General features: G+C 42.8%; 1 protein-coding gene across 1 annotated transcript in view; it reads right to left on the bottom strand.

The window, feature by feature from the left end:
- Positions 1–13,479, bottom strand: part of LOC129706504 (catenin delta-2-like) — a 1,547,539-nt gene that overhangs the window by 1,255,010 nt on the left and 279,050 nt on the right. The window contains exon 3 of the mRNA XM_055650854.1: positions 983–1,063. Coding sequence (XP_055506829.1) covers positions 983–1,004 — 22 coding nt within the window. The 5' untranslated portion in view covers positions 1,005–1,063. The remainder of the gene's footprint in view (positions 1–982; positions 1,064–13,479) is intronic.

Here is a 13,479-nt window from a genome sequence, read left to right as displayed (position 1 = left end):
TGGCTTCAACATCGGGAGCCTCGATCGCCTCGATGCAGCAGTTTGATTTTAAGCCGGGCCGGGCACTGAAAGGCCCCGCAAACGGGCCGATTCAGCCCTTAAAAAGCGTCTGATAATGTCCGGATATCAAAGCATGGGGGGGATTACCCCCACCTCTCAAAGCGAGGGGGGGGGGACAATCCCATGCGTCTCACCCTCCAATCCCCCCCAGGATTTCCGCCCATGGCCCTAGCAAACCTGCCTGCCAGAACGTTGGTCCCCTCCAATTAAGGTGTAACCTGCCCCTTTTGTACAGGTCGCCCCTACCCCAGAAGAGACCCCAGTGGTGTATAAATCTAAATCCCTGCTCCCTGCACCAGCCCCTCAGCCACACATTCAGACCCCCTATCTCCCTGTTCCCGCCCTCACTAGCACGAGGTACTGGAAACAATCCAGACATAACCACCCTAGAAGTCCGGCATTTCAGTCTTCTTCCCAACTCCCTGAACTCATGTTGCAGACCCTCCTTCCTCTTCTTCCCAATGTTGTTTGTGCAAATTTGTGCAAAACAAATTTAAAGAGGAAGTATCAGTGTTCTTACACAAAATTCTCTACAAAGTGTGCATATCATTATACTCAGAAACATGCATTAGCATAAACCATAGAAAATGGTTAATGTCACCATCAACAAACTTAAAATGTTTAAACTTTGTTGTCCAATGTATTCAAACAAGGTTTTTTAAGCCGCAGAATGGGACTGAATCACACATCAAAAAAATGATTCCAGAGTCATACAGAATAGAAACAGACTGTTCAGCCCACTATATTCCTTGGCCATCATGCATCTTACAATACTAATCCAATCAATCAGGACCCACTCTGTAGTCTTCTATACATTGGCAATTCAACTACTCCTCTTGTCTAACTAAAATGTTCAGAAAACTAATGCCTCCAGCATCCAGGGTCATTCATGCAACCAAATTATTTATTGTGGTCATCTTACCTCCTGCAGTTGGCAAAGCCATGAGTAGGAATGGTGTCAGAATTAGCGAAGGTGTTTGTGGCCATTCACATGCTCCTCCTGCTGTGGAAAGGGAAATATAAAGGTGAGTCATGAACAGTCCAGAACAAGAACAGGCCCTCCACCCCATAATGTCTGTGCCAAACATGATGCCAGGTTCAACCAAATTCCTCAGTCTGCACCTGATTCATGTCCTTCTATTTTGTACACATGCATGGGCCTAACTAAAAGCCTCTTCAATTATTCTCTTATCTGTATCCACCACCAACCCTGGCAGCACCTTCTGGGCACCCACCATTCTGTGTAAAGAATCTTGCCCATTACATCTTGGCCTCAAGGACCTTATGCCCCTGTCCCACTTAGGAAACCTGAACGAAACCTCTGGAGACTTTGTGCCCCACCCAAGGTTTCCGTGCGGTTCCCGGAGCTTTTTGTCAGTCTCCCTACCTGCTTCCACTATCTGCAACCTCCGGCAACCACCTACAACCTCCGGGAACCGCACGGAAACCTTGGGTGGGGCGCAAAGCCTCCATAGGTTTCCGTTCAGGTTTCCTAAGTGGGACAGGGGCATTAAGCTCTTCCCTCTAGTCTTTGACATATTCACACAGGGAAAAATGCTCTGGCTGCTTATCCTATGCCTCCTATAGCTTTGTATAGCTCCACTCAACCTCTGACATTCCAGAGAAAACCAATTAAATTTTCCAACCTCTGCTTATACCCAATACAGGCTACATTCTGGTAAACCCGTTCTGCATTCTCTCCGATAGTTACAACATCGTTACTGGAATGGGGCCACCATACCTGCACACAATGCCCCAAATGTGGTTCAACCAACATTTTATAAAGCTGAAGGTAGACAAAAGTGCTGGAGAAACTCAGCAGGTGCAGCAGCATCTATGGAACGAAGGAAATAGGCAACGTTTCGGGCGAAAACACTTCTTCAGACTGATGTAGAGTGGGGGGGGGAGAAGAAAGGAAAAAGGAAGAGGAGGAGCCCGAGGGCTGAGGGAGAGCTGAGAAGGGGAGGAGACAGCAAGGGCTACCAGAAATTGGAGAATTCAATGTTTATGCCGCTAGGGTGCAGACTGCCCAAGCGGAATATGAGGTGCTGCTCCTCCAATTTCCGGTGGTGCTCACTCTGGCCATGGAAGAGGCCTAGGTCAGAGAGGTCAGGTTCGGAATGGGAGGGGGAGTTGAAGTGCTGAGTCACCAGGAGGTCAGGTTGGCTATTGCGGACCGAGCGGAGGTGTTCGGCAAAACGATCGCCAAAACTGTGCTTGCATAAAGCTGAAAGGACTTCTTGACTTATACTCAATACCAACTTCTGAAAGCAAGCATACCATGCGCCTCCTTTACTACATCATTTACTTTTTCACGAGTAGTAGCTCTACCCAATAACCAAAAATCTGTAGCCTCCTTTTGCTCTGGTATTTTATTTAATTCGCATGTTTAATCAATAATGTTTTATTATTAATGTTTAAAGCTTTATGTGTCATTTCTAACTGTCACTGTATGTCATGTTGTCACATGCGGGTGGAGCAACAAGGCAAATTCCTTGTATGTGAATACTTGGCCAATAAACTTATTTATTCATTAATTCATTATTAATTCATTATTCATTCATTCATTACTAGTGTTGCCACTTTAAGGAAGCTATGGAGTTGAACCCCAAGATCCCCCTGCGCATCACTGCTATTATGCGGCTGTATACTTTCCCCTTAGTCTAGTGCTTGCTTAGTTTAAGCTCTATCTGCCATTTCTCCACCCATGTCTGTAGCTGGTCGATATCCTGCTCTCTCCTTTGACAACCTTCCTCATTATCTGCAACGCCTCCAAGTGTAGCAGTCTAGATGAAAATGAACTAAAACACATTGGCAAAATCACCAAAAGAACTGCCATTAAAACAACCCAGCTGCACCTGATTACATTTGGATTACATTTAATAGTTTAAAAAAGAACTTTAGGTCATATAAATGTGTTGCACAGCATGTTGATATTGTTTCTTATTCATTTGACAGCATAAGGCAGTTCAGTTCTGATGACAAGTCGAAGGGAAGTTAGGAGGTGGAGCGAGGGGGGAATATTACAGAAACAAGCATGTGTTCCTTCTCACATCTTTCCCTCATCTAGGTTCACTTCCTCCTTGAGCAGTCATGAATGGATCATGATGTTTGATTAATATTGTGGAGCAAACTGGTTAGCGCGCAACAAAAGCTTTTCACTGTACTTCGATACACGTGACAATAAATTGAACTGAGCTAGTCAGGTGTCAATAAACGAGCACCTTACCTGGATTTAAATCCGTACATCCCAATGATATTTTACAACAAAACTCATAAATTAAGGGTCTATTTGTGAATTCATCCAAGCTCATTATTTTTTAGTTTGTGAGGATGAAAATCGAGTTGATTTGACACAGCTCACAAGATGTTCTTTTGAAAGCTGAAATCTATCATGTTACTTCATTAACTGGCTCAAACTTCTGCTCAGTTACTCTGCTATTTCCTGTGCAATTGAACTCAAATCAGCAAAGCTGGAAAATAAAACAATTCCAAATACTAATGAACTTTCATGCGCAAAGTGAATTTCTGCAATTCTTTGCACTGTTTAATAAGGCATCCACCGTAGCCACAAAAAATGCTACAGAACCAGATGAATGTATCATGGCACGCACCAACTGTTCACCTGTACATTGGCCTTCAACGCTGCTCTTCAATAGTGTCTGCCACAGGTATCTTTAACATCTTTAGGTTATTAATGTTTGCCTTGATGAGGTACGACTTATTAATCATGTTACATAAATCTCCCACTGTAGTAATCAAACTGCTACAGGTCATAACACATTTCTTTGTACACTTACGTATATGTTAATTAAAAATACTTTCTTAGAGACACTGCTTAATGACACCAGACTGATTCCTGGGATGTCAGGACTTTCATATGAAGAAAGACTGGATAGACTCGGCTTGTACTCGCTAGAATTTAGAAGATTGAGGGGGGATCTTATAGAAACTTACAAAATTCTTAAGGGGTTGGACAGGCTACAGGCTAGATGCAGGAAGATTGTTCCCGATGTTGGGGAAGTCCAGGACAAGGGGTCACAGCTTAAGGATAAGGGGGAAATCCTTTAAAAAAACGAGATGAGAAGAACTTTTTTCACACAGAGATTGGTGAATCTCTGGAACTCTCTGCCACAGAGGGTAGTTGAGGCCAGTTCATTGGCTATATTTAAGAGGGAGTTAGATGTGGCCCTTGTGGCTAAGGGGATCAGGGGGTATGGAGAGAAGGCAGATATGGGATACTGAGTTGGATGATCAGCCATGATCATATTGAATGGCGGTGCAGGCTCGAAGGGGCCGAATGGCCTACTCCTGCACCTAATTTCTATGTTTCTATATACTGATTAATTAAGCACTTTAACATGCACAAAAATATATGAAGACAAAAATAAGCTATACAAAGGAAACAAAATAAGATACAAAATAATTCTGAAAATGTGGTGAAGTTTACACACAACATGCATTCAAACTGGAATTTTGCAGCATGAGAACACTTCTATAGATCCCGATATTTCCGAACAATTATGCTTCATAAAGTCAACTTTCATCTTAATTCATCTTATGCAAATATTTCCCCAGATCCCTTTCTCTCATGTGTATTTACCCAACTTTCCATTAAATGTGTAGGAAAGAACTGCAGATGCTTCTTATCAGAGATAGACACAAAACAACCGGGATAGACACAAAAAGCTGGAGTGACTCAGCAGTTCAGACTGAAGATTATCAAGTCTGAAGAAGGATCTCGACCCAAAAACGTCACCTATTCCTTTTCTCCAGAGATGATGTCTGACCCGCTGAGCTACTCCAGCTTTTTGTGTCTATCTTCCCTTCAAATGTAACATTACCACTAACAACTATTCCATGTGGCAATGCATCATATCCCAACTTGCTGAAGGGTGTTATGTAGATTAATTTCTGCTTGATTTGGACACCTTTTTTGAAACGTCCAAAAATTAAGGATCTTTCTCAGGTCATCTCTTGGTCTTCTTACTGCCAGAGAAACAGTGCCTCGGCCTGAAGTTTAGCCTGATAGTTTCCTTCTCATAGTTCTAAGGTCAAAGCAACACAGTCTGTAGTTGCAAGGTGGGTGATGATGTTTTACATGGCCAATCTATGTCAGAAATCCCAATACACAAATCATTTCTTTGAATGTCTTCCCATGAAGTTTCTAATGAAAACGTCCTCAGCTGCTGCCGTTCTTCATGACCCCCCCACCCTTCACAAAGACTGTTGCTCCTTATTTATTGGCACCAAGTGGGTTATATGCGTATTGCACATCTGACCAGTAACATTTTCACACCCAGCTCCATCTTGAGATGGATTTTCACAATATTAAAAATTGTTACTAAGCTTTGTAAGGTAAGTTTTCGTGTTACTTTAAACAGAATATCTAATTCCCCTCTACCAGCCCACACCCCATCTCCCACCCCACTTGAGAGAGTGTTCACCACAAATCTGAGGCCAACAGAACTTTTTTTAAGCAAATGTGTTAACCATGTTTGATGTACAGATTGCCAATTTAATTGAATGGTACAGCAGTCTTAAATAGTTCGTAAGATCATGACTGAATGGATGGATGAATGAATGAATGAATAAGTTTATTGGCCAAGTATTCACATACAAGGAAATGATAGGAGCAGAATTAGGCCATTCATAGAAACTTAGAAAATAGGTGCAGGAGTAGGCCATTCGGCCCTTCGAGCCTGCACCGCCATTCGATATGATCATGGCTGATCATCCAACTCAGTATCCCATCCCTGCCTTCTCTCTATACCCCCTGATCCCTTTAGCCACAAGGGCCACATCTAACTCCCTCTTAAATATAGCCAATGAATTGGCCTCAACTACCTTCTATGGCAGAGAATTCAACAGATTCACCACTCTCTGTGTAAAAAATGATTTTCTCATCTCAGCCCTAAAAGACTTAAGGATAAAACTGTGACCCCTAGTTCTGGACTTCACCAACATCGGGAATAATCTTCCTGCATCTAGCCTGTCCAACCCCTTAAGAATTTTGTAAGTTTCTATAAGATCATCCCTCAATCTTCTAAATTCTAGCGTGTACAAGGCGAGTCTATCCAGTCTTTCTTCATATGAAAGTCCTGCCATCCCAGGAATCAGTCTGATGAACCTTCTCTGTACTCCCTCTATGGCAAGAATGACTTTCCTCAGATTAGGAGACCAAAACTGTACGCAATACTCCAGGTGTGGTCTCACCAAGACCCTGTACAACTGCAGTGGAACCTCCCTGCTCTTATACTCAAATCCTTTTGCTATGAATGCTAACATACTATTCGCTTTCTTCACTGCCTGCTGCACCTGCATTCCTACTTTCAATGACTGGTGTACCATGACACCCAGGTTTCGTTGCATCTCCCCTTTTCCTAATCGGCCACCATTCAGATAATAATCTACTTTCCTGTTTTTGCCACCAAAGTGGATTACCTCACATTTATCCACATTATACTGCATCTGCCGTGCATTTGCCAATTCACCCAGCCTATCCAAGTCACCTTGCAGTCTCCTAGCATCCTCCACATAGCTAACACTGCCCCCCAGCTTAGTGTCATCCGCAAACTTGGAGATGTCGCATTCAATTCCCTTGTCCAAATCTTTAATATATATCGTAAATAGCTGGGGTCCCAGCACTGAGCCTTGCGGTACCTCACTAGTCACTGCCCGCCATTGTGAAAAGGACCCGTTTACTCCTACTCTTTGCTTCCTGTCTGCCAGCCAGTTCTCTATCCACATCAATACTGAACCCCCAATACCGTGTGCTTTTAGTTTGTATACTAATCTCTTATGTGGAACCTTGTCGAAAGCCTTCTGACAGTCCAGATATAACACACCCACTGGTTCTCCCTTATCCACTCTGCTAGTTACAACCTCGAAAAATTCTATAAGATTCGTCAGACATGATTTACCTTTCATAAATCCATGCTGACTTTGTCCAATGATTTCACCACTTTCCAAATGTGCTGCTATCCCATCTTTAATAACTGACTCTAGCAGTTTCCCCACTACCGATGTTAGACTAACTGGTCTGTAATTCCCCGTTTTCTCTCTCTCCCTCCCTTTTTAAAAAGTGGGGTTACATTAGCTACCCTCCAATCCTCAGGAACTACTCCATAATCTAAAGAGTTTTGAAAAATTATCACTAATGCTTGACAAATTTGCTGGAATTCTTTGAAGAAGTAAATAGCAGGGCAGACAAAGGAGATGTCAGTAGATGGTGTTTGTTTAGATTTTCGGAAAGCCTTTGATAAGGTGCCACACCGTTAGGCTGCTGAGGAAAATGAAATCCCACGGTTTCGAAAGGCAGATCCAAGCATGGATAGCAAGTTGGCTGAATGGCAGAAGAAAAAGCGTGGCAATAAAGGACACTCTTTCTGGTTGGCTGCCAGTGACTTGTGGAGCTCCACAAGGGTTCAGTGCTGGGGCCGCTACTCTTCACGTTGTATGTTAATGATTTGGATGAGGGGATTGAAGGCTTTGTGGCAAAGTGCAAAGGGACTTTGGATTGCTGGTGCTGGATTCCCAAAAAGTTAATGTGCAAGTCGAATCGGTAGCAAAGAAAACTAACTGAATGCCAGCATTTATTTCAAGAGGGCTTGTGTACAAAAAACAGGGGTGTAATGTTGAGGCTCTATAAGGTGCTGGTAAGACTGTATTTGGAATATTGTGATCAATTTTGGGCACCATATCTGAGGAAGCATGTGCAGACTCTGGAGAGGGTGCAGAGGAGATTTACAAGAATGATCCCAGGAATTAGTATGTTAACCTATGATGAGCGTTTGTCGGCACTGGGCCTGAACTCGCTGGAGTTTAGAAGAATGAGGGGGGAGCTTATTGAAACATACAGAATAGTGAAAGGCTTGGATGGAGTGGATGTGGAGAGGATGTTTCCACTCGTGGAAGAGTCTAGGACTAGAGGTCATAACCTCAGAATTTAAGGACATTATTTTAGGAACGACATGAAGATAAATTGATTTCGTCAGAGGGTGATGAATCTGTGGAATTCTTTGCCACAGAAGGCTGTGGAGGCCGTCCGTCGATATTTTTAAGACAGAGATAGATGATCTTTATTAGTACGTGTGTCAGAGGTTAAGGGGAGAATGCAGAAGAATGGGGTTTGATAGATCAGCCTTGATTGAATAGCGGAGTTGTTTGGATGGGCCAAATGGCTTAATTCAACTCAATTCAAATTATAACCTTATAAATCGACTCCACCATGGCTAATCTATCTCTCCCACCTAACCCCATTCTCCTGTCTTTCCCCATAACTACTGACACTTGTACTGAAACAGCTAATTCTCTTCCTACACTCCAAATAATTCCATAATCTAATTATTTGTCACATGAACGAAGATATGAGATCTGTTGCAGGTAGTGTACGATGATAGCACCACATTATATTAAATGTCTTGTCAGATATACAGAAACAAAATGGCAGGTTATTCCATGTCCAGATTAACCTTTGCATTTATGAGATTGGATCCAACTTGCAAAAACAAACTTTATATTTTTAGCTGAATAAATCATTATGGAAAGGAGGTATTTTGAGATGACTTGGACAACATGCATATTGTATCCATATTTAGTTCTCAATCAGGAGGTAATGTGTGACATTGAGAGAGAAAACAAAACACAGTCCTGAAAATTCCTCATGCTTGTTTCATTAAATCCCTTTTCATTTCTTTCCACTTCAATCATGTTGTGAATCATGATGCCACAAGGCATTTACATGAAATGTTGCTTCCCTCTTTTAAGGTGAAAAGTAAAACATTGAGGTTAACTTGAATCTCAGTTCCTTTAAAGTGAGAGCAGGGCCAATTGTAGAAGTATCGATTGAGCACTGTAAAGGGCCTGTCCCACTTACGCGATTTTTACGGTGACTTGTCGGATTTATACGGCGACTGCCGGCACCCGTCATAGTCGCAGCAGGTCGCCGAAAATTTACAAAATGGTGAAAATCCAACGGCGACCAGAAAAAGGTACGACTCTTTGGGTGACTACTCATGGCCAAACAGGCGTGACCCCACGACATGTCGCGTAAGTGGGACAGACCCTCAATGGAGTTAAGGGATAATCTCAACAATATTAGCTTGAAAACATTTTCCTTATGGGTTAAGCTCACAATATTCATCTGGCACAAAATCTGCCTTTAATTGGTTAAAAGCCAATGCTGGAAAGTCTTTTTTTTTTCCTTCTAATTTTAAGTTGAGCTGCAGCCATCCGAAAAATCTACCCAAACATTTGAAATGCACTAATTAGAGGAAGCTGCTATCTAACAAGTTGTCTCTTTGGTTATTCAGACAGGATAATTTGTTGATACTCCAGTGAAGCTGTGTAGCCCAAGGAAAAATGAACTTCTATTCTCACCACCTTTGGTTGGCTTCATCTACAAGATACTTGAAATATTAATTAAATTGAAATGTATATTAATGAGAAAATTAACTGTCAAGGAGCAATGGTAGAAAATATCAGGGTGTACATCTTGGTAATGAGCTGAGTTCAAAATATCCTGTTGGATATCTGACTTTTAGGTTGCCTGATTCAAGTTAGGCACACACATCTAAACAAAGCAATCTAATGATTAGGCTTTACGTACCTATTGAAAAATGGAATTGTCAAAAGCTGAATTTGAAATGTCTTTTAAATGGAGCGGCTGGGCTTGTACACTCTGGAATTTAGCAGGATGAGAGGGAATCTTATTGAGTCATATAAGATTATTAAGGGTTTGGACACGTTAGGGGCAAGAAACATATTCCCGATGTTGGGGGAGTCCAGAACCAGGGGCCACAGTTTAAGAATAAGGAGTAAACCATTCACTCTATGGATAGGTATATGGACGGGAAAGGAATGGAGGGTTATGGTCTGAGTGCAGGTAGATGGGACTAGGTGAGAGTAAGTGTTCGGCACGGACTAGAAGGGCCGAGATGGCCTGTTTCCGTGCTGTAATTGTTATATGGTTATTTAGAACGGAGAAGAAGAAACACTTTTTAACACAGAGAGTTGTTAGTCTGTAGAATTCTCTGCCTCAGTGGAGGCCGGTTCTCCGGATACTTTCAAGAGAGAGCTAGATAGGGCTCTTAAAGATAGCGGAGTCAGGGGATATGGGGAGAAGGCAGGAACAGGGTACTGATTGGGGATGATCAGTCTTGTTCACATTGAATGTCGGTGCTGGCTCGAAGGGCCGAATGGCCTACTCCTGCACCTATTGTCTATTGTCTAAAACCCTTGTCATTGTGCAATTAGGGACAAATTATTCGATGCAACAAAACATCCGCTGAACCATCCAACCCCAACCAGAAGACATTCCTGAACGACTAGCTAAATCAATGGTGACCTTGGACTATCCTTATGTTGGCTTTATCTTGCATTAAACGTTATTCCCTTATCATGTATCTATACACTGTAATGGCTTGATTTTAATCATGTATTGTCTTTCCGCTGACTGGATAGCACGCAACAAAGTCTCTTCACTGTACCTCGGTACACACGACAATAAATAAAACTGTAAAAAAGAGTAACTCAGCAGGTTGGGCAGCAACTCCTGAGGACATGGACAGGTGATGTTTCCGATATGGACCCTTCTACAGACTAACGTTTGATAAGCTAATGCTTCTAAATGCACAGTCGACTGGGAAGGATGACTGGAAAACGTGGTGAGAATAGAATTGAAACTGACTGATTATTCAAGATTCAATTTAATTGTCACATGTACCAATTAAGGAACAGTGAAATTTGAGTTACCAGAAGTAAAAAAGCAGAAAATCCGCACAGCACATAAAATAACGTTTAACATAAACATGCACAACTGTGGAATCACCACTCCTCCCTGTGATGGAAGACAATAAAATCCAGTCATCTTCCTCCTTTATCTCCTCCCGCCTCGATTACTGCACCTCCCTCTACACAGGCATCAGCCAATCTTCCCTGTCCCGTCTGCAACTGGTCCAAAACGCCGCAGCGAGACTCCTGACGGGCACCCGAAAAAGGGCCCACACCACCCCGATCCTGGCCTCTCTCCACTGGCTCCCTGTGTGGTTCCGAATACATTTCAAGATCCTTCTTTATGTTTACAAAGCCCTTAACGGGCTTGTCCCCACCTACATCAAAAGTCTGCTCACCCACCACACCACCTCCAGGTCCCTCAGATCGGCCGACTTGGGGTTACTGAACATCCCGCGGTCTAGGCATAAGCTCAGGGGTGACCGGGCCTTTGCGGTTGCAGCGCCTAGACTGTGGAACAGCATCCCCCTTCCCATCAGAACTGCCCCCTCCATCGACTCCTTTAAATCAAGACTTAAAACTCATCTTTACTCTCAAGCCTTTCTTGACGTCCTCTGAGTGAGGGCTACATGTATGTATTTATGTATGTACTTAATCTATGAACCACTGTTGTATAACGTTAGTACCTCCACCAATGTAAAGCACTTTGGTCAACGAGAGTTGTTTTTTAAATGTGGTATAGAAATAAAAGTGACTTGACTTGACTTTGTCCCGTGGTCGGGGCCTTGAACCCTCCGCAGCGCTGCTGCCTACAGTCCGATGTTCAAGCCCTCTCGTTGGGATGATGAAACTCCGGCGTCAGGACGGATCGGAACACTCCACGGCATGGAGCTCCTGAGTCGGCCGCTTCCTACGGTGTTAAAGTCCACAGGCCCCGCGGTCGGAACTCCAACACTGGCGATCCTCGGCAAAAGATCGCAGGCTCTGCGACGGCAAGTCCGCGCCGCACCCACGGCTTGAAGCTCCGGGCCGGTCTCCAGGAAACGCCGCACCACTCCACATTGTAGGCCGCAGGGGGGGACGGAGAGGCGACACGGCGAAAAATCGCATCTCCGTCGAGGTAAGTGACCGGAAACATTTCCCCCGATCCCTCCCCCACTCACCCCCCCACATAAAACAAACCAAGAGACATTAAAACAAAACCTTTAAGGCAAACTTAAAATAATAAAAACAGGGAAGGGACAAGACAGACTGCTGGCGAGGCAGCCATTACAGGCACCATATGGCTATTGTCATAGATTGTTATTGGCTTTTCCAGAATCAGACAATCACCCTGAGCTCCAGACAACACATGTTTCTCGGATACCTTAATGCCATTACTAAATGCTTATTTCACTTACAGTTTTGTGTGATACATTTCCACTTTTTCAGGATAGTCCAGATTGAAAGCTCGAAATGTACAAAAGATTATTTTAATGCATCCTGTCACTAAAATCCTCCAAATGAAAACCAACTGTGACAGGCCACAGATTAAGAGAAATGTGTACAATTCTCTGCAAACATAGGCAATAAATCCCTTATCTTAATTCAGTTGTGGAGCTTTGGGCAAATATACCAACAGTCATCCTCCAGGGAAAAAGAACCCACTGCTTTCAAATACCTGCAGCCATGTGTACAATTCAACAAACCCTCATCGACCTACATTTTATCACCAGCTACACGTTTGCCGTTGACAGCACTGCTTTTGCCATCTTGTGTGATTTACATGACATCTCCGTTTACGCATTTGGATTTTCCTTTAATTTCACATTATTGGAATCTGACCTTTCTCACCTTATATTGACTTTGCATATGTTCCCAAAAGCTGCAGCTATAGAAAGTAATGTTTTATTTTGTTATGCTTCAATTTACAGTCTTGCCTTTGTGCTATGATAACTAATGCAGTGTAATCTAAAAATTAGCCTCTATCTTTTATTGTTTTGTTAAGTAACACTTGTTTAAAGCAACTAAAGACAAATTACTAATTATAATCCAGAACTGTCTTTCTTTCATTTTCTGAAGGTCCCATTAATATTATGCAATCTTCAGACAACACAAGCCTACCTCAGTCAAAAACATAGAAAGTTAGAAAATAGGTGCAGGAGTAGGCCATTCGGCCACATCTCTTAAATATAGCCAATGAACTGGCCAATGAACTGTTGGGGAAGTCCAGGACAAGGGTTCACAGCTTAAGGATAAGGGGGGGAAATCCTTTACCGAGATGAGAAGAACTTTTTTCACACAGAGAGTGGTGAATCTCTGGAATCTCTGGCTGAGGGTCATCCAACCCTCAGTATCCTGTACCTGGCCTTCTCTCCTCAGGTACGAGTTGGATGATCAGCCATGATCATGATCCAGGCTTAAGGGCCACAAGGGCCACATCCTGCACTAAAATATTTCAATGAACTGGCCTCAGAGAATTCCACAGATTCACCACTCTCTGTGTGAAAAAAAACATATTTGGAATGCTCTCATCTAATTTGGACAAGATATGTTTGTGAGAAAATGCCCTTAACATTGCATGCAGAAATTTGGTTGCATCACCAAACATCTCAGCAGACATGTCAAAAAATGTCATCTTTTGTCAGATCATTAATCATTTATGTAAATTGAATATGATGGCACTCAAACTCTTGCTCAATTAGT

Source organism: Leucoraja erinacea, chromosome 2 (genome assembly GCF_028641065.1).
Source record: "Leucoraja erinacea ecotype New England chromosome 2, Leri_hhj_1, whole genome shotgun sequence".
NCBI lineage: Eukaryota > Metazoa > Chordata > Chondrichthyes > Rajiformes > Rajidae > Leucoraja > Leucoraja erinaceus.
Note: the sequence above shows the minus strand (reverse complement) of the source record. Positions and strands in the feature narration are given on the sequence as shown.